Genomic DNA, 21,143 nt, shown 5'->3' with positions numbered 1-21,143 from the left:
CCACAGCTGGAGACTGCTTATTAATAATCTGTGCATGGCTGCACTGCAGTCATCACCCTCAAGCCTGAAGAAAGAAGCAACTTCCAGTGTTGCCAGCCTACGTAAATCTCAAACTGATGAAAGCCACAGACTTCCAGTGTGCCTTATGAACAAGGTAACTATTACAATTTCTATTTCACAGGCAGAAGGGAGGGACGAGGACATCACCACAGAGAGGTTGTAGATGCTCCATCCCTGGAGTTCTTCAAGGCCAGATTGGACGGGGCTTTGGGCAGCCTGATCAAGTGGCTGGCAACCCTGCCTGTGGCTTTGGAGCTGGAACAAGATCATCTTTGAGATTCCTTCCAACCCAACCCATTCTAAGGCTTCATCCTAAAGCACTGCTGTTAATGCACTTATGTTGGCCTGACCTGCTCCGGAAGCTGCCACAGCATTCATACGAAGACCATCCCTAGGCTTCCCTGGACTTTCTTGGTCAGTCTCCAGTATAGTATTGTTTTTGTTGTTTTAATTTTTATTAATTTGTGAAAGCATTTTAAACTCTTCTGTCACTGGGATTTTTTGTTTCTTTTACTAACCGATAGCTGAACACAGATAGAAACATCTACTACAATCCTGGCTCTACTGAATTTGTCCATTCTCAAGCTGTTGGCCCTGATCTTGAGCTGTTGGCAAGCTCCCCCGTCTCTTCATAGACTTTGTAGGATTCAAGGTAAGAAAAAAATCTTCCACTGTAAATCAGTTTCAAGGAAACAGGTGTTATTTAGGTATTTACTGATTCTCACGATAAAAAAAAAATAGCAATTTTCATATATTTACCCCACAAGATTTCATAGGAAATGCAGGGTGAAATGGTGCATAGCATGAATGATGAATGCCTACTGCAGAGGGAGCCAGTCCTGAGCAGTATGGACATTCACATTTGGGCCTCTTCTCCCATGCAACAGTGATAGGACAAGATGCAGCGTTGTACCAGGGGATGTTCAGGCTGGATATTAGGAAAAATTCCTTCTGAGAAAGAGCGGTGAGGCAGCAGCACAGGCTGCCCAGGGAGCTGGTGGAGTCACCATCCCTGGAGGTGTTACAGGAATGTATGGATGTGGTATTTAGGGACAGGGTTAGTGGGCATGGGGGTGATGGTTCTACTAGATGATCTTCGAGTTCTTTTTCTTTTTCCAACCTTAATGATTCTATGATTCTCATGACCAGACACAGAGGACATGACTGTTTAGCGCTGGGTCAGGCAGCAGGAGCACACCTTTTGGGGCCAGGCAATAAAGCCTGTCCTATGTGTTCTATCACGCAATTTCATGCTTCAAGATATGTCTTCAGCATTCAGTAAGACTTAAAATGGGAGAGCTTTGCCCCACTGTCACTCTTTCCTACAGGGGCTTCCACAGCAGGCGCTTCACTTCTGCCGGGCTTGGGAAGCGCTATCTCAGAGCAGCATTACAGAACTATCCGAGACATTTCCAGAGGAATAGATCAGTCAATATACGCTTATCTGTGAGCCGATCCGAGCGTTGGCTTTAGGGCCCCGCCGAGAAGGGGCCGAGGGCTGCGGCGGGCCCCGTACCGGCGGGAAGGGGGCTCTCTGGGGCCGGGGCCTGCGGGCCAAGGCATCCCGCTCCCGCCGGAGCGAGGTGAGGCGGGGCAGGGCGGGGCGAAGCGAGCATCTTTCCCTCCCTCCTGCCTCCGCCCCAGGGCCGGCGGCCGGGAGGGACGCTGCGTCTGCTCGGAGCGGAGCGAGCCTTCCCCACGGCGGCCTCCACCTTCCACTCCTTCCCCGCGGCGGGGCTGGGGGCACGGCCGAGGCCGGGGCCTGCCCGCGGCGGGAGGAAATGGATGCGGCGGCGGCAGGGCTGGGCGGCGGCGGCAGCAGCAGCGGCAATCGGGGCTGAGCGGGGAGGCGCCGCCGCCGCCCGCAGCCGGGCGGGGGGATGCGGCAGCCGGGGCCGCCTCGCCGGGCCGCCGCGTGAGGCGGGCCCGGGCCGGAGCGGCGCCCCGCCGCGGGGGCCGGGGCTGCGGGGAGCGGCGCCGTAGGGCCGGTAAGTCGGCGGCGCTTCCGCTTCGCGCTTCCCGAGCCCAGGGAGGAGGGGTTGGGGTGGGGGGGCGCTGCTGCTCGGCTGGAGGCCCGGCAGCCCGGAGCCGGGCGGCTGGAGCAGGCCGGGAGCCGCGGTGGGAGGCGGGTTGCCGTGCCTGGAGCCGCCTCGGGGATGAGGCGGTGTCCCCCGCAGGAGGTTACTTTTCGCGAGTGGTCGCGGTGCGGGCGGCCGAGGCCCGGCCCCGGGTGTGGGGGCAGCAGGCCGGGCTGTCAGCGGCGGGGCAGAGCTGCTGGGTGCCGTGCACGGAGAGAGAAGCTTTGCTTATGGCTCTGGCAGGGAAGATTTTCTCCTCCTTAACTAGGAAAGTTTGCTTCTGGTTAGCCATGCTCCATCTCTTGCCTGCACCCAGAGTCCGGCTTTTGGGCTGTGGATGGGCTCTGCTTTGACACAGCCCATATCTGTCACACCGCAGTAGTATCCCGTGTTCCGGGTTCAGGCTCCCCGTGCTCTTATCCCTCCGCTGAGGCAATGAGCACCTCAGCATCTAGCCGGGTGGGGAAGCCCCGATGCTGGGATAATAGCTGCTGCCATGCTGCAAAGAGCGTTCAGGGCCTTGTGTGGCCCCAGTGTCTGTGTGGGAGGCTGGCTCCCAATGCTGAGCTGAGCCCCTTGTCACGCTCCCCAGCGTGACTGCTGTCTGCTAAGCCCCTTCACACCAAGCCCGCATGTGGCCCAGGAGGGTGTTGTGGCTGTTGCTGGGATGCTGCGTTAGCCCTCTGCCTTCCTGCTGACAGGTGCTCGGCGAGGGCTGAGCTGTCCAGCGCCGTCTGTGTGAGCAGGAGACAAGCCTGTTAATGCCGTCACGGTGCTGAAAAGCCTTCAGAGAGAATCAGCTGTCAGAAATACCTGTTGTAACGTGCTTTATGACATTTAGCAGCACCACTCAATTTTAACAAATGAGCCTATGAAAGATTTGGCTTTTTTTTTTTCCTTCCTTCCTTTCTTTTTTTTTTTTTAAGTATAAGAAATTGTCCACATCTGTTAACTTTATCTGAAGAGAAGGGAGGCCTCGTTGAAGATGAATTGGATATCTCATCTCACTGCTGTTTGTTCTTTGTTGTGCACTTCAAGTTATGTCATTAGTCTTGTGCTGATAGGCAAGCAGGTTGATGGTTGGAGGCTCCTAGTGTGCTGCTGTCATTCACTGTGTGCTGTCCCACCACGGAGCCCCTGCCCAGCAACCATAAGCTGCCAAGCAGGAGGTCTATGCTTTGAGTTTTAATGCTGCTTAAATCTTCAGGTCTCCTGCCATCATGTTCTGCATAGCCCTATTCATTCCCAGGGCATGTCTTTGGTTTCTGGGGATGGCTGCCAGCTCTCAGCATTGGTGGATCATGTCTGCCAGCTCTATGGCTACCAGGGCCCAGCTTGCTTCGATGATTGTCATACTCATACCTGAAAAACTCTTTAGAAGTAGGTGGAAGACCACCTTCTGGAGAGCAGGACAGAATGGTTTAAGTAGCATAACAAGGGAATAAGACAAAACTTCCTGTTCAGGATAAATTTTTTAATAGATGTGATACTGAGGGACATGACTTAGTGGACATGGTGGTGATGGGTTGATGGTTGGACTAGATGATGTCTTTTCTGGCCTTCATGATGCCCTGAGCTGTCATTCTGCACTCTGTTCTGTCATTCACATGAGGAACAGGAATTTTCCCCAAAGTCCTAGTGTTTTTTCCAGATAGGATCTTACTCACAGACAGATTAAGCCTCCCACTTATTGAGTCCTGTTCTTTGGTTCATGGTTGTGTATGTGTTCCCTATTGTGCTTCTGTACATGCTTTGGGAAAACAGGCACCTGACTGCTCTGAGGGCAGGTTTTGCCAATGTGGATTGAGGGCAGGTAGCCAAAGATGGAAGAACAGAGGAGTACATGGAGAGAAGGTTGGTGGGTTCCCTTCCCTTCCCTTCCCTTCCCTTCCCTTCCCTTCCCTTCCCTTCCCTTCCCTTCCCTTCCCTTCCCTTCCCTTCCCTTCCCTTCCCTTCCCTTCCCTTCCCTTCCCTTCCCTTCCCTTCCCTTCCCTTCCCTTCCCTTCCCTTCCCTTCCCTTCCCTTCCCTTCCCTTCCCTTCCCTTCCCTTCCCTTCCCTTCCCTTCCCTTCCCTTCTCTTCCATCTTGTGATCCTGAAGTACACAGAATTGCAGTAACATGGAAAAGAAGCAATTTGAAAAATCGCTTTGTGTTATATTATGATGGGATGAACTGAGCCTTCAGCAGTGTTCTTGGTTTTTCTGCTTGTAAGGAAAGAATATTTTATGCAAGAAGTAAAATGTGCATTTAGGAGCTGGAGGAAACATTTAAAGAGGAGATACAGGAGCTAATATGTATGTACATGTGTTCACTAGAAAATAAGTAACAGGAAAGGAAAGAGAAATTGCAGTAAGATTGGAGATAGACCAGGAAGTGTGATTACTGTATGTGAAAATGATAAAAATATCTTTATTAGGAAAGAAAAAGCTAGAGAAAGGGGAACAACATAAATGCCTTCTTTTAAAAATGTTAATGGTCATCTCGTTTAAGTGAGAATAATCATTTACTTCTGTGTATCATTTTGAGTAGTTTTGCTTCTTAGGGTAGATGCGGTTTTGTTTAGGTGCTGGAAATGAGTAATCGTGCCAGCCATTGTAATTATGTTTTGATAAATCCTCTGACAGCACAATTCCATCAGAGAATGTGGTTGTAGATTTGCTCCGTGCATAAATGGCTTAGTATTTTCTTTTCGGCTTCAGTGTATTGAGGGGTAATAATGGTGATTGTTATGGATGTGATTATGATCCTGTCCCATTTCTGGCCTACCCGTAGAGCAGAGGATCTGGCTGCAGGCCCTGTGGGTGCTGACTGCTGTCGTTTTCCAAGTCGGATTGCACTGGAGCTGCTCTCCCATTGACATTCAACACAACTTCATGGAACTACAGTACATAAATTGCTGAAAGCAATAGAGATCCTTACAGACTGACGTGTATCTGTCATCATTATGAAAATGGTTGGCCTAGCAGGGATACTCTGACTGTCAGAGGTCTGGTTCTGCTGGCTTTATGTAGAGCAGGTGTAATGGGTTAGATGGGAGGATCTGTCCCAGACCATTTGTCATGTCTTTGAAGAGCCAGCATATCTAAAAGCAAATGTGGTGAGTTCTGGTGTCTTGAAAAGAAGATAGCTGATGTTGTAAGCATACTTCAAAATGAGGACCTTTGGGAGCTGATGGTTTGGGGAAATTTGGCAGTAGTGTAACGGTATGGTGAGATTCTCCCATCTGTTTTCAGCTGCTTGCCTTGCCTGCACAGGTGTTTGGTGTACCCTGGAGATGTTTCATTTCTGTCAGCTCCAGCAAGAACTCTTCTTGGAAGCATTTGCATTGCTGGAAGGCAACAGCTAGTTGGAAAAGCAGTCAGCACCTGTAGCAGGAGTGAGGGTGTGGCAGATGGATGTGTTGGAAGAATGTCAAAAGCTTCTGTTATTTAAGTTTTGTGGGTATGAAAAGGCAAAATACTGGTATACAGCCAAAAAAATAATACAAATTTTGCTCAGAAGCGTTAACTAGCATGATTTTATCATCTTAGCTGGGAATGAGGGCCCCTATTCTCTGACAGTTCATTCAAGTGGCGCTGCAGAAATGTGATCACACACCGTGCAGGTGTTTTGCTTTTGTTATTTTTGCATATGTGCAAATCTCCCAAGACTGTGGTGAGAATCTCACTGTATAAAGTATTTGATTTAAATCCTATTTGGTGAAGCGTTCTGAACTTGCATTATCGATGTTCTCAAAAGGAAGAGTTCACTTACTGTTGCGAGGAAACCCCTCCTGCTGGGTGTGTGAGTAATAGGTAGCATCATGGAAATCAAAACTTTCCAGTTGATACTTTACTGGCAACAAAAGTGACAAAACAAAAAGAAACATTACTGCCTTTAAATAGAGCTTTGGGTTAAGCTTAGCGTTCTGGCTCAGTAGCATCTGGCCTGCAGTTCTTGTAGGCTGGGCTGGAGAGGAGTGTGTTATGTGTCCTGAGTTGACACAGGATAGCTATGAATACTGTTAACGCTGATTTGCTGACTGGCCACCCTGGGGAGGGCAGCTTTCCTCACTTTACCTTCTTGTGCAGTGATCAACCACCTCATAAATTTAAATGGGGGAAAGGAACGACACTCAAAAACCCGGGAGGTTTGCTGGTTTGGCCCTGGGCAGCCTGATCTGGTGAGTGGCAGCCCTGCTCACAGCAGGAGTTTGGAACTGGATGAGCTTTGAGGCCCCTTCCAACCCAAAGCAGCCTGTGAGCAGTCAGACCAAGTTGGGGTGAATGAGGAAAGAAATATCTCGCTGATAGCAGCTGGTGCTTATATTGGTTAGGCAGTTATTTCAGTTGAAAAAATAGCCAAAAAATAATAATAAAAAAATACAACCAGCAAATAGAAGGAGAGGAGTCTGCTGCTTTTCTTATGTTGTATATACGATGTATTTTCTGGACACGCTTAGCTGGGGCATGTTCAGAGAAGGGCAATGGAGCTGTGAGTGGTCTGGAGCATAAGTCTTATGGGGAGCGGCTGGGGGAACTGGGATTGTTCAGCCAGAAGAGAAGGGGAGGCCTTATCTCTCACTACAACTGCCTAAAGAGAGGTTGTGTTGAGGTGGGGGTTGGCCTCTTCTCCTGTGTGACTAGTGATAGGATGAGGGGGAATGGCCTCAAGTTGCACCAGGGGAGGTTCAGGCTGGACATTAGGAGAAATTTCTTCTCTGAAAGAGTGATGAGGTGGTGGGATGGGCTGCCCAGGGAGGTGGTGGAGTCACAGTCCCTGCAAGTGTTAAGGAAATGTTTAGATGTTGTACTGAGGGACGTGGTTCAGTGGGAAATATAGGTGGTAGGTGGACTGTACTTGGAGGTCATTTCCAACCTTGGTGATTCTATGATATACATAACTAGAGTTTGGTTATAGAGAGCATTTTTCTAAACTGGAACAAAAAGTATTCATGTGCCTGTCTTTCCTCTTTCAAACAGGAAGCAACAACCTTATATGGCTCATGTCTGACAACATGCACCACCAGTGGCTGCTTCTAGCTGCATGCTTTTGGGTGATATTCATGTTCATGGTTGCCAGCAAGTTTATCACACTGACTTTTAAAGATCCAGATGGTAAGTTCAAGTTTAATGTTTGGTAGGAAAGAGGAGATGGTATAGTTGTTCACATAAATGCACTTCCTGTGCAAAAAGCACATTACCACTCTTTTTCAGTAGGTCTGAGAACAGAGCGAATAAATCTATAGAAATGTCAGTGCTGATATTCAATTCCTGCTTGTCTTGGTAGAAGTCTGCAAATTTTGTATCGGATCTTTTTTTCTTTCTCCTTAGTGGTTAGGAACAGAGGAAAACATGCTTTGCAGTTCTGTCTTGTGAGGTCCATTTTTTCAGATGTACATAGTGTATCTTCATCTCCTAAGAGGAGAATTTGTGTACAAAATAGCAGAGCAAAGCTACCTGTTTCAAAATGGCCAAAATAAAGCTCCCACAATACTGGTTTCTGTCCTCTTGTAACTGTGGCAGCATTGTGTATAGCTTGATTTCATGCAAAGCTTGTTTTCTTTCACAGCACACTTAGCCTAGCCACGTCTGCCCTGCTTCTTGCATTCAGCTTTATCCTCTGCTGTTTGACTGACAAACAGCTTATAGGCTTTTGCTTAGCATAAGTAGCCCAGATGGTGTTAAACTGGTGGGGAATTTACGCCATTTGATGACACCACACAGCATGTTATAGTTTGCTGAAGAAAGTCTACTGAAGAGCTGGTGTTAGGGAAAAAAAGTCCTACAGAGAGCTTATGGCACAACCTAGAGTTCTGAGACATCTGTACCTCTGCATCTGCCTAAAATATGCAAAAAAATACGTAACTTCTGAAGCACTAGGATCACTAGTGCTATTTGTATCACTGACTTGATAGCAGATAAATATGCTAGGTGTACCTTTTAAAAGGTGTACCTTTTAAAGTCTGTGTGAAGGCTTACCCAGCAAGTCTTACAGATGAAAGCTATAGACTAACTTTATAGATTTCCTCAGTCTTAGCTTTTTTGGAGCCTTTGTATATCTGTAAATGAGCCAGCCTTATGTAAGGTAGTTAAATGTTCCAGTATTTCATGCTATGCCAACTCTTGTTTCTGAGCTTAAGTATTATGTGAGTGGTTATTTCCACCAGAAGTTGTCAGAGGAACTAAAATGTACTTAAAATAATAAATAACCAGAGCACACCCTCTGCATTTATTTGCTTTTCATTATCTTGCCTTACCAGTTTTTTTTTAATTTTTTTTCCTCTGTGCTGAATCCTCTTTCCTATTTGGATAGCTCTCTGAGCAGGAGCTCCATAGTTTTTTAAGCTTCAGTCCTACAAAGCCATGAGTATGTATGCGTTGGAGTTTGCAGTGTTTGTATTGGGGCTGATGAAGGGAAGTAATGTGAATACACAAGGAGAAAGCCTAAGTAAGCAGAATGGCTAATTCTGGAGGAACTCTTATTAAATTAAAAAAATAATAATTAAAAAAAACCAAACACAGAGATGTGCCAGGGGAGGTTCTGGTTAGATATTAGGAAAAAATTTCTTCTCAGAAAGAGTGGTAACGTGTTAGAATAGGCTGCCCAGGGAGGTGGTGCAGTCACTGTCCTGGGAGCCATTCAGGAGACATGTAGATGTGGCACTTAGGGATGTGGCATTCCTTTCAGTTTTAAGTTTCTTTTCCATCTGTCCCTTCTGTTAAAATCCAGCATAGGCACGGTGGAGTACTCCCTTAAAAAGGGAGCATAAACAGTAGATGTCTTCTTGAGCACAAAACCATAAACAATTGTGGATGCAGATGAAGAAAGACTATTCATAAAAGAATGAGCTATATGAAGGGGAAAATAGTTCAGTATGGATGGAAAGAAATTTGGAGGGAGAGATCCTGTTCTTTTCCCTCTGTGGTTAGAGAAAACTTCAAATTATTATTTTTTTCTTTCTGCATCATGCAAAGCTACAGACTTGTGTTATTTTTCAATTTTCCTGTAGCATGCAAATTGCAAAAGATGCAGGAGGTTTTCCCCTTACATACTTCAATTTCATCTGGAACTATTAGCTGCTCTGAAATAATTAAACAGAATGAATGTATTAACTGAATTTGTTTTTCTCCTTGTGGAAGTCTCTAAGGAAAAGCCATCGTTCCAGTAATAAATGATAAAGGGATCTTGTATTCTTTACTGCTGATTAGATCTGTTGCGTAGAGCTCCAAGGAAATAAAGGTGTTCCTTAACAATGCTTTCTTCTCATTTTTTTGATAATGTCTAAGAGTTTACAGTAGGTGAAACCTACAAACTCATATGGATGTGGGAAGGGCAGAAGCCTGCTAAATTACAGTTTTCATTTAGATTTGCTGCAGGAAGTTTATTGAAAAATAAAAGTGTTGTACTGTCATATGCACCCAATTGTTCTTCTACCAAAGAAAATTCAAATATCGTATATTAGATCTTAAAGCCTGTGCAAACATTATTATTTCTCCTGATATTTGGATTTTCGATTTCTGTGTTTCTTTGTACGCAGTTCGTTTTTAAAAGCCCCCTCCAAAAAGATAATGGTTGTGTTTCTTTGAGAAAACTAAATTAAAATTGCATCCAAAATTCCCATAGAGTATATTCTTTAAAATATTCGTAGCCTCTCACGTCTTCTCTTGTACTTTCCCATCTGGAAACAAATCCTAATATTTTGCCTACTTATTGCAGAAAATGTTTTTCCATTGTATTAACTGTAAAGCAGAAATGTTGCTTTCCCCCCATCCTCCGTAATGCTCTTATCTTTGTTCCTTCTTCAGGCTACGGTGCCAAACAAGAGCCATTGATACTGACAGCTGTGACAAAAGTGGAGGAGGCACATGTGCCAGAGGAAAAACATTGGACTAAAGAATTCCAGGTGCATACCATTGAGATAAGAGTTTACATGTATTAAAGAGTGGGAGAAAAAAGAGATTATGCAAGGGTTTCCTGTGGTTAAAGGAACTGCTAGACAGGAATCATTATTCAGACTTTTATTTTCATAGAGCCAACAGAATTCCTTTTAGCTTCCCAAAGCTACTTCGTTACAGTAACCTTCTATCTATCCAAATTAATGCATTTCCATTTCTAGGAGAATACAGTTGTGCTACCACTTTTATCAAGTCAAGTCAATCAGTTTTTGCTAGCCTTTCTAATATAACGTCCCCCTCTTGGGTTACTTGTTATAGTGTCTTAGATGTCTTGTAATAATCATCAGGCTCACAGTTCTTGAGGGCAAGCCTGAGTCTTGTCTGTTTTTGTTCCTCTTGGTTCTTTGCCTGGTCTTTCTGGTTCTTTTTATCAGATTCCATTTTTTTCTTTATTTTCTGTGCTCTTTGTGCTTTACATCGCAGAATTTGTCCAAAGTGAAACACAAACACAATAGTATTCAGTACAAATTGATCCAGATGCACGATTCTGTACTTTCAGAAATAAACCAGAACAGATGTGGTTCTTAGCAAATTCCTTGCTAATTCTCAAGGAAACTGAAAATTCCACATGCAAATGTGAACTTCAGACTGTGTGGAGGGCTAGGGCCAATTTTTTGCCACTGGATAAATCAGTCACCTAATATGTAGAGTATTTCTGTAAAGCAGCATGGAATGTGGGAATCTATATAAGCATGGCACTCTGTTTTCCTTATGTTAAAAAAAGAGAAGAAAATTTAAGTTATCTTCACTGTACCTGGGAGAAAGGCTTTGCTCAGTGAAGTCTGGCAGTTCCATGTAGCAAGTCTTAATATCTTCCTTTACTTGTATGGAAGAGGATAACAAGGTTTCTTGATCCCAAACTATTCCCTCTTGACTTTGTGACAGCATGAACCACAGAACAATAATATTAATTTTGGTTGCATGCAAAAGGAATTGTTTTGATAGATAAGCAATCTGTCAGGCCATCCAAATTGCATTTAGAGCAGGGAATGTTAGAGAGGACTAGCAAGCAGAAAAAGCAGAATGATATTTATTTTATTTATTTTAATTTTTTTATTTTTTTCCTTGTGAATAATTGGGTCAAAATGTAAATCCATCCCTTTCTTAGGTGTTGCTTGGGCACTATCTAAAGTACCATCTGAATAAAGATACAGATCACAATGCTTGGAGGCATTAGACCTGGTCAAATTCAGCTTCTTATGTTTACTTGAGTAATAATGAAGTCCTTCCAGAGTGAAAGCCTGAGAGTTATTTATGAAAATAAGAACAGTGTACTTCACTTTGCAGTATGTTTTTCTAACATTGTGCTTGCTGCAAAAGGTAACAGCACTAAAATAAGGAAGTTACGAAGCTAAATAAAAGTTTGACACCATAATGTGCTGTGTTGTGCCAAAACTTTAAGTGAATTTTTCTTTGCTATTGACAAAACATTGGCAGTGTAAAATCTGTTTTTCTGTGGACAGTGTTATCTCCTTCCCTTCCCAGATCCAGGTGTGTAAATCACAGTTAGTGGAAGGAGGAAGATTTTTCAACAGAAAATTAAGATTTCTTATCATCTGTGTATCAGGCAATCTTATTCTTTCTCTCTCCCCATTAACCATGAGGCATAGGGATGCGGTTGTAGTCATGGCTCTCTCCTTAGCCTCAGAAAAGTGAGACCTGTTAAACAGGTCATCAGTTTTTGGATAAGAGGAATGCTGCACTGTGTGAATTTTTGTCCACTTAATTTTGTTGCAGGTTGGATAGGTGGAAACACTGGATGGCTGCAGACGCTAGAAGAAACATAGAATTTCTGTCCTAAACTCTTCTTTCCCTGAAAGAAGGGTTAGCTTCTCTAAGCCCCACCTCCCTAGCGATTGAAGTGTAATTTCTGTTGTGAGGAATAGTTTTGCCTTCTTGTCCCATTCCCTTACAAGTTTGCATACTTGCTGGTGAGGCTTTAGGGGAGTTCCAGTCTTTGGTCATGTATCCACCCAAACAGGACCTTGCTGCTCTGCATTGGACTTTGAATTGTTGTATGTAAAGCTCTTACTACTACCTGCTTCCCTGTAATGATTCAGTTGTACCAAAACCTGCAGCAGCAGTGCAGGAAGGAAACTGTTACTCCTTTAGTTAATGATTAGCAGTGTTATCGTGAGCATAGGAATCATTATGATGCACAGTTTGGGGACTTCTACAGTTTAGGATTTGATCTGAAAACTAAACATTTGCACTTTTTTTTTTCCTTTCTCCCCTCCATTTTATAAAGCCAACTGGAAAAGCTTTTACTGGAAATCTGCTACACCATCCCCTCGTTCATATGGAAAGACTTGAGCTTCTCCGGAATGTCTGCAGAGACACTGCATTGAGAAATCTCTCTCACACTGCAGTTTCCAAATTCGTCTTGGACCGAATATTTGTGTGTGACAAGCACAAGATCCTGTTTTGTCAGACTCCGAAAGTGGGCAACACTCAGTGGAAAAAAGTCTTGATCGTTTTAAATGGTATCTACTCAGTTGTGGGTGTGTGGGTTTCTTTGAGGGGGAGGAAAGAGCAGAATTGGTCCAAGTGGGACAAGACTAAAATGGATTCTTTCTGCCTTTCAGTACACTGATACTTAATTTCAGCTACTCGTTTGTCACAGTTGCTTCTAATCCTTTCACAAGATCTATTTTTAAAGAAAATAAACCCGTTCTTTCTGTGAAAATAAGTACTGTTATTGTTTGGCTCAAAAATTCTTTGAGTCATATTAGTACACATATGCATGTGGTAGGTAGGTTTGTTATCTTTGAAGGGGTGGCACTGATTTAAAGGGTTCGAAACAAGTAAATTACAAGCTACCACAGTTCCCTAAGAAATGATTGTACAAAATCTTGAACCCACCAACTTACAACTTCACTTTTTTAAGGCATGAGGAAAGCTTTTTAAAATTCAGCAGCTGCTGTAGATCTGTGGTGGTGAAATCATGTGTATGTGTAACCACCGAGCCATCTTACCAGTTAAGAAGATTCTGAGGCACTTAAAGGTAGAGTTTCATCAACAAAGATATGTTGTAAAAGACTAGAAGAAGGAGTAAAACGACTGGTGTTTGAGTAACAATCTATGAGGCAAGCTCTTTCTACTTGTACCCTAGCGTGCTCTTCTAGTAGCATGGCATGCCAATACAAATAAATGATTTCCTCAGGGTTTCCCACTGCACCACTGCGTGCACCCATACTTACCTTGATCCTATTTAATATAACACACCTTTGTTTGACTTAAGGCATCATCTTGCTTGCCTGTGTACCAGGGCTGTGACGTTCCAACGTATAGTCAGGTGAGTTGGAGCCCTTTAGTGGTTTTTTGCAGGTGACACAGCTCATCAAGGTATGGGTGATACCTGAACACTGTGAACCTATCTTTCTTGTTATGAGAACCCTGGGAACGTCCAGCTGCACACTTCTGTTTATGTTTTCTTGACCTTGCGTGAGGTAGTTAACATACCAAGGAGGAAACAGTCACAAGTTGACAAAGGAACTGTGTGCCTCAACAAAACTTTTGTACTAAGGAGTATGTCTCCAAAGACTTGTATATTAGTTTCAGTCTTGATCTATGGATCAGAGCTTAAAATCCAGAAAAGATGTGCATGCACAAGCATGCACTTGTTTCTTAAATGCCTATGTAAACTGCACTTGAAAAAAATACTGAGTATGAAACTACATGAGTATATTAGAACTACCTTCCCTTGCCTGATTTTAACAGATAACACGCAAAGAATTGCTCAGGACTGGAAGTTTTTTTTTGGTCTGTGTTCAGTGGAGGATAACTGATGTCTTACTAGCAGGGAACCTTTCGCTTTCAGATTCCAGGTTCTTGCATGTTGGGAAATGTTAGAGAATTGTGTCTGTATAAATATTGGTCTCTTGTGCCTAGTCTGCCAGTATGCAAGCGTGTGCTGATGGAGACCATCTCTTTCATTGGTCTGACTTTCTCTTGGGTCTCTTTGGGTAGTTCCCAAAAATGGAACTGATACTTAGAGGGGAATACTCTGCATCTAAAAGTGGTATGTGGAGGTTCAGGATGGAGAAACACAGCTGTGGCACTGCGGTGAAACTAATTCTGATACTGCTTGTATTGCACCTCAGCTCCGGATGAATAAAAGCATTCAGTTTCTGAGGTTATCTAATCTGACATCTACTGTGCACATGGAATTCCCATAGAGTACCAAAAAATACAATTAAAAAACTAAAATTAATAACGTATTTCCCCCCCCTCCCACACACACACACACACACAAAACGATAAAGCTGAGAATCTGAGTTGTGTGCATTATTCACCACAATTCTGACTGCTCCTGAGGTTTTTATTGGAACGTTAATTATTTGCATTACTTCTGTGGTGGGAATATCGGAACAGAGGATGCCACAGAGGCTTTCACCTAAACAGCTTGCTTTGCATCAGCCTTTTCTCACTGCGCGTTGGCTTTCTGAAAGGATGCTTTGTGTGAAGGCTTACTCCGGAGGCCCAAGAGGCCACATGAAATGTTTCTCAAGGTCATAACAACTTCCAGGATCAGATTCTTAAAAAGAATGCATTAGAATTTAGTGACAGTTTTTCTTCTCAGTTAACATCCTTGGGAAAAAAAAAAAAAGAGAGAGTATCTGGAGGCTTTTTTATTGTTAATTTTAGCGTTTTTCAATCCGTGCAATATTGTATGAGTGGAATTTTTGTTTGAGCGTAGAGTAGTCATTAAAGGAATTTTATGGATCCTGACAGCAAAATGCTTTTGCGTTGACACAGTTGCAAAAGCAGCCCACAGCATTTATTTTTTGCTGCTGGTGGGAACTCAGAAAAAATGCCGCTTCCTTCTCTGGAGTTAATTCTCAAAGTCTTCCCCCATTTGTATGTGTGGGCAGAGGAGGAGACAATGGGGACACTGAAGTGGGAAATTAAAGGCTTAAGCATAATTGCTGACAAAATTCTTGAAATGTGCATTTCTGAGAGCTTTCAAGCCCCATGGGCTTGGATTTTAGTGTCAGGTAGCCTTGAGAACTGGGCTTGTTTAGCTTGGAAGAGAGAAGGCTCCAGGGAGACCTCATTGTGGCCGTCCAGTACTTGAAGTGAGAGTATAAACAGGATGGGGAATGGCTGTTTATGAGAGTGGACAGTGATAGGACAAGGGGGAATGGTTTTAAACTGAGACAGGAGAGGTTTAGGGTAGATATTAGGAGGAAGTTTTTCACTCAGAGGGTGGTGACGCACTGGAACAGGTTGCCCAAGGAGGTTGTGGATGCCCCATCCCTGGAGGCATTCAAGGCCAGGCTGGATGTGGCTCTGGGCAGCCTGGTCTGCTGGTTGGCAACCCTGCATGTAGCAGGGGGGTTGAAACTCGACGATCATTGCGGTCCTTTTCAACCCAGGCCATTCTGTGATTCTATGAGAATTTTGACAGTTTTCACCTTTACAGTCGGAATCTTATGTCATTTAACAGCATCAAACATAGTAACCATAAACACTGAAAATAGAGGAAACAGGAAGATAAAACAAAAAGCTGTCAGCCAAAGGCATGCTTGGTTTTGCTTTTTTTTTTTCTCTCTTGAAAAATTCTCTTGCTCTCTTTTCAACTTTTCTAGGAGCATATTCTTCCATAGATGAGATCCCCGAAAGCATTGTACATGATCATGAGAAGAATGGCCTTCCACGCCTGTCCTCCTTCAGTGACTCTGAAATTAAAAAGCGGTAAGAGATGACCTCCTGGGGACATGGCAGGGGCTTGGAGTCAGAAATGGGGTGAGCAGACAGGAGAGCAGACATTCAGCTGAAACACCTCATGCTGAAGTAATAATTTCTCTAACTACCTGGCATTGAAAACTGCAACTTTCCGTTGCTTTTAGCTGCACTGAGCTACTTTTTCTGTGTGATTGTATATTTTACTTTTATTCTGAGCTTACCCTCATAACATTAAAAATATCTTGAATTCGGAGCTTTCAGCATCATAGAGGTTTTGGTCTCCAGTTTATTTGGATTGTGATAAACTAAGCTTCTCCAGCTGTAATAGAATGTGAAGGATGAGGAAGCTCTACTTACATTTTGTACTGTCTACAAAAACTTATAGTGAAAAATACAAACGTATTTCAAGTCCTATTGATGATAATATTGATAGACTCTGCAAGTAGCATAAGATTTATATTGCTCTCTCTGTGGTCAGTTTCCATACAGTTTGTAAGCCTTTGCTAGGCGCTGCGTATATTTTCACAACTATTCAATCTTCTTTTTTCCTTCTTCTGTTTAGACTGAATTTATACTTCAAGTTTTTTATTGTTAGAGATCCATTTGAAAGACTTATTTCTGCATTTAAAGACAAGTTTGTGCACAATCCTCGCTTCGAGCCTTGGTACCGACACGAAATTGCTCCCAGCATCATTCGTAAATACAGAAGGAATCGCATGGAGACCAAAGGGCTGCAGTTTGAGGACTTTGTGCGCTACCTGGGCGACCCCAACCACCGATGGCTGGATGTCCAGTTTGGTGATCACATCATTCACTGGGTAACCTATGTGGAACTCTGCGCCCCCTGCGAAATCACGTACAGTGTGATTGGACACCACGAAACCCTGGAGGACGATGCTCCCTACATTTTGAAAGCAGCCGGCATAGACCGTCTGGTATCATACCCCACGATTCCACCAGGCATAACAGTGTACAACAAAACAAAAGTAGAGAGGTATTTTTCAGGAATCAGCAAGAGAGACATAAGACGCCTCTATGCTCGGTTTGAAGGTGATTTTAAACTCTTTGGGTATCGGGTGCCAGATTTCTTGCTTAACTGACACTCGGGATAAGCTCTGGAGAAGTATCTTAACTGAAACCTGTGTGAATACCAGCTGCAGCTCTGACAGAGATGAGGATGACCTTTTGTTTTCTAGCTTTTTGATGTTGCTCCATTCTTCCACGAAATACGTGTCGTATGAAGAGTTAGGGGCTTATAGTTGTCGCTTACTGACCGTATGTTCAATACGTGACATTGCAATCCGTTAGGAATGAAGTCAGTTACCTAAAACACGGGATTCCACTTCTCCCACTTCCCTCCAGGAAAAAAAAGAAAAAAGAAAAAGGAAGAACAAATGGGCAGTAGTCTTCCTCCTCCTTCTCCCAGGCAGAATGCAATTTCAAAATGTTGTGAAGTATTTATAAAGATGGCAGTTTCACTGCAGGTTAACGCTGACGTGTGCGTGAGCTCGATGATTCATGCTCATGAGAAGGGCACGCAGTCTCCCATGAGCTTTGAAAATTAGAGGCCAGCACAGGACTAAAAGATTGATTGAATGCTTTACGAGTAAAATCATCTAGTTTCTGTCATGTGGCTGCTATAATAATAGTAATGCTGATCTAATCCCATTTTTGTTTGTCACAAAATGAACCTAATTAGACAGAAGCTTTAGAATTGTTCAAAAAGGGGCTGGTTCTAAAGCCCAGTTATCTTTGTACTCTTGTCAAGTGTTTACTGTACTTACTACTGGTCTATTGAGCCTCATCATTCTACCTTTGATTTTCAAGGTATTTTTTAACTCCTGGCTATGTAAAGTTATCTGAGAACGCCAGAATCAAATGGAGCATACAAGAAACATGAAACTGTTAGGGGAAGTTTAAGGAAAATTAATTTAAAATAAAGAATTAGTTCTATCTGTGGGAGTACATACAGAAATCAAAGATGCCACACATTTTGTTTTGTCTTCTAACAGTCAAGATTAATAAAGAAGCCACAGAAGCAGGTTGACCTATGGAAGAGCTGCTAGAGTTACTTGGATTAATGGTCTTCCTTTGTCTTATATCCTGTCTTGCTCAGCGTTCAGTACCTTGCGGAACAGAACGTTCCTTTCCCTCTGAAAATCCATCCCCCTACTGCTGAAGTAGGCAGTATTTGGATCTTACTGTTTTCAGTGATTCGCTGCTATGGTGCCCTGAGTTTAAAAAGCCCAACATTTATGTAACCAACAGGTGAGGTGGCAGCTTGCCGGGAGTTTGGAGTTTGGATTTCACTTACATTTCTGTACATGCTTTGTGTGTCAAAAAAAAAAAACAACCCAGAAAACCAGAACTGAATGAATGCAGCCATAATAATTGCCTGTGCTTGCATTCTGCCCGACAAGGAGATGTCTCATGTTTGAGCTCACCAGCAATAAGCATCAGCATGCTGCTGCCTCCTCCTGCAGTCTGTGGGAGAGAGACCACAAACCCAGACTGCAGCCGTCGGTCTGTCCAAAGTGAGCATGCAACCTGTGCTCTAAAATCCCGATCCTAAAGGATTACTTTTCAGATCAGCGTAACGTTGCTGGCTGGAAATGCTGCTGGCTGTCAGTGCTACGGAATCTGCTTTTTCAATGCAGCCCCAGCATGTTTTCCATAGCTCCTCTATCAGCGCGAGGAAGCATCTTGCACTTGTGGAAAAGGAAAGCTGTGCCAAGCTGATGTGGGCTGCCGTCTGCAGAAAGGAAGCCCTGTTGTAGCTGGATGTGGTTTCAGAAAGATCCCAGCAGTCTCAGTGAAATGAGGGAGGATCGCTGACTGAGCATCATGAGAAGAGAATAGTCCCAGGTGGCAAATCTCCAAAGGTGGGATTGTTATTATCATGATTTTGAGCAAAAGCAGTGGTTACAGTGCCCTAACTTGTTAGTTCCTAACAAACGATAAGAAGATGTTAACAGCTCCAGGTTTCTCTGTTTCTCTTAATATGGGGGCTTAGCAAAATGTCTTGTTAAACACATTTTGGAGCTAATGAGCTGATCGATTACCTCTCTGCCGATCTAAAATGTAACAGTGTGAATAATGTATAGTGAATTCAGGCCTTAAAAGTTTAATTCTAATAAAGATAAAAGTAGAATTGTTTTCCACTGAAAGCGTACGTTACTGTTACAAATGTTTCTGGTTTTATTTTCTTGAGTGAATTATTTCATGTATCAATTGTTTAAAAACGGCCAGGTGGGAAGTGCTGCATCAGTCTCCAGTCACAGCATTTTTATTTCTAATGGCTTTCTGAGTTGAGTTCTCTGGGCTCCCGAGGCTGAAGGAATTTGTTCCAGTGCAGGCAGAGTGAGCAGAGCACGCTGTGTGGGGAAGAAGGCTCTTGCCCTGCTAGTTATAATGAATTCAATGGCTGTGTTTTATTTTAGCTTAACGGGACACTGTGCAAGGCTTTTAGAAATTTAGTGGCACGTATGAATGCCATCAGGCCGTTAGGACACCATTTGCCTAGCAAATACAGGTAATATTTTGATATATTTGGGGAACTCTTGGACTTACATTCTTGTTTTGTGCCTATCTCTCTGTCTCTGGGTTTGGCTTTTTTGTTGGTTTTTTTTTTGTTGTTGTTGGTGGGTTTTTTGTTTGTTTGTTTGTTTTTGTTTTTTTTCTCATCAACTTTTGAAACTGGAACATCGTTTTACAAAGGAGAGTTGAGCTTTTATAGAATCAAAGAATCATTAAGGGCAGAAAGGACCTCTCAGATCACCCAGTCCAACAGTCAGCTCAGTGTGCCCACCATGCCCACTGCCCACGTCCCTCAGTGCCACATCCACACAGTTCTGGAACACCCCCAGGGATGATGACTGCACCACCTCCCTGGGCAGCTGTGCCACTGCAGCACTGCTCTTTGTGAGGAGAAATGTTTCCTAACATCCAACCTGAACCTGCCCTGGCACAACATGAGGCCATTCCCTCTCATCCTATCACTGTTACCTGGGAGAAGAGGTTGACCCCCACCTTGCTACAACCTCCTTTCAGATTATTGTAGAGAGCAATAAGGAGGGTTTTTGAATGTGAGTGGTTGCCCCTCTTTCTTGCAGTAAAAGGAGATCCAGAATTTACTTGCCTGTGAACTATCTTTACAGGTGATGCCTAACCTCTTTTCTCTGCACTTCCCACAGTGAATTATCAAGGTGTGCTTTCTGATCATAGGCCATGAGGACGTTTTTCAGTAGTTAGTATATTCATGCAGGTTTTTATTTTGGGAAGTGTTCTTAATAAGAAGTAGCAACTCAAAAGTGCCCCGAAAATACCGATTTTTCCCAGCTAACCCTGTTGTTTCCCGTTCATTATTTCAGTATCTCCCTGGATGCTGCTGAGGGTGGCAGCTCCCTGCTGCTGGCGCCAGCTCTGTTGTCAGCTCCACGAAGCCATCAGACAGTTCCAGCTGCTTACTTTTTTCCACATGCTGTTAATAATTCTGTCAGCCGGGAAAGCCACGTTTTGATTTTATCTGCACTCCAGACAGTTCGTGGAGAAAAAAAGATTATATAGGGATTGCTTAAATGTATTCTCTTAGATGCTAAGGATGCCTTGTCAGTGTCTGTACCTGATGCTTAATTAACAAAGAGAGAGGTGAGTGATATTTCTGCTTCACGGTCTTACTGTGGTGTATACTGAAGCCCCATCCTTTTTTGGAAATGTGAAGGGACCCGAAAGGAGGTGCAAATTCTACCTGTGCTTGCTTGAAATGTAAGGACGTAAGTGGAACATGTGATGTGGGTTCGGGAGGTCTGTCTTGGTAATTGCATGTGACGTGCCAGCTGCAGAGGCCAGCGTGGGTCTTCTTCTCATGCTTGAGAAGACCTCTGTGAGGTCAGAAGCAGCACTGTGGGTGGTGCAGAACTCCCCTCAGCCTTTCTGGGCCGCTGCTGTGGGGAAGGGTTTACCATTATGTTATCCTCTTAGCAGCAAAGCCCGCCGTGACCGGGGTGAAGCGAGCAGTGTGAAGCCTATGGGTACGCAGCTGATGGCCACGGGCTGCTGCAGGAGCAGAGTGCTGCTCAGGGCTCGCTGCTCTGAAGTCAGCATTTTCCCTTTCAGTTCAGGCAGGAGGGAAAGGGAAGAAAGCTGTGTGTTTGTTTTGTGGCATAAAAGGAAACCCCGCTGGTAGTAATTCCTGACTGTTAAACCCAAACAACTTGTGGGTGAACGAGGCTGAAAGAAGCAGCGTGCAGCCATGTCAAAGCCCTGGAGATACTGAACTCCATGCTGAGAGGAGTACGGGGAATCTTTGCTGTGGGTATTAGAGGAGCAGTGTGCCACCTGTGCCGTGTACATGCACACCCAAGGAGCAGCCACCAGCCTA

General features: G+C 43.9%; 1 protein-coding gene across 12 annotated transcripts; it reads left to right on the top strand.

Moving 5' to 3' along the window:
• The first annotated feature begins 589 nt into the window (after nt 1–589).
• Nucleotides 590–18,930, top strand: CHST10 (carbohydrate sulfotransferase 10). Of its 12 annotated transcripts, none has more exons than XM_046900460.1 (8): nt 1,956–2,048; nt 3,903–3,992; nt 4,911–6,300; nt 7,100–7,234; nt 9,926–10,023; nt 12,324–12,558; nt 15,667–15,772; nt 16,326–18,930. In XM_046900460.1, the coding sequence occupies exons 4-8, from the start codon at nt 7,123–7,125 to the stop codon at nt 16,861–16,863; spliced, it is 1,089 nt and encodes a 362-aa protein (XP_046756416.1). In that variant the 5' UTR covers nt 1,956–2,048; nt 3,903–3,992; nt 4,911–6,300; nt 7,100–7,122; the 3' UTR covers nt 16,864–18,930. The 12 variants fall into 12 exon arrangements, with proteins under 12 accessions (XP_025009087.2, NP_001383066.1, XP_046756362.1 ...); XM_046900481.1 differs by lacking the exon at nt 1,956–2,048 and having other exon boundaries at nt 2,273–3,992; nt 4,911–5,235; nt 6,209–6,300; XM_046900406.1 differs by lacking the exon at nt 4,911–6,300 and having other exon boundaries at nt 1,694–2,048.
• The last annotated feature ends 2,213 nt before the right edge of the window (nt 18,931–21,143 follow it).

Source organism: Gallus gallus, chromosome 1 (assembly GCF_016699485.2).
Source record: "Gallus gallus isolate bGalGal1 chromosome 1, bGalGal1.mat.broiler.GRCg7b, whole genome shotgun sequence".
Classification (NCBI taxonomy): domain Eukaryota; kingdom Metazoa; phylum Chordata; class Aves; order Galliformes; family Phasianidae; genus Gallus; species Gallus gallus.
Note: the sequence above shows the minus strand (reverse complement) of the source record. Positions and strands in the feature narration are given on the sequence as shown.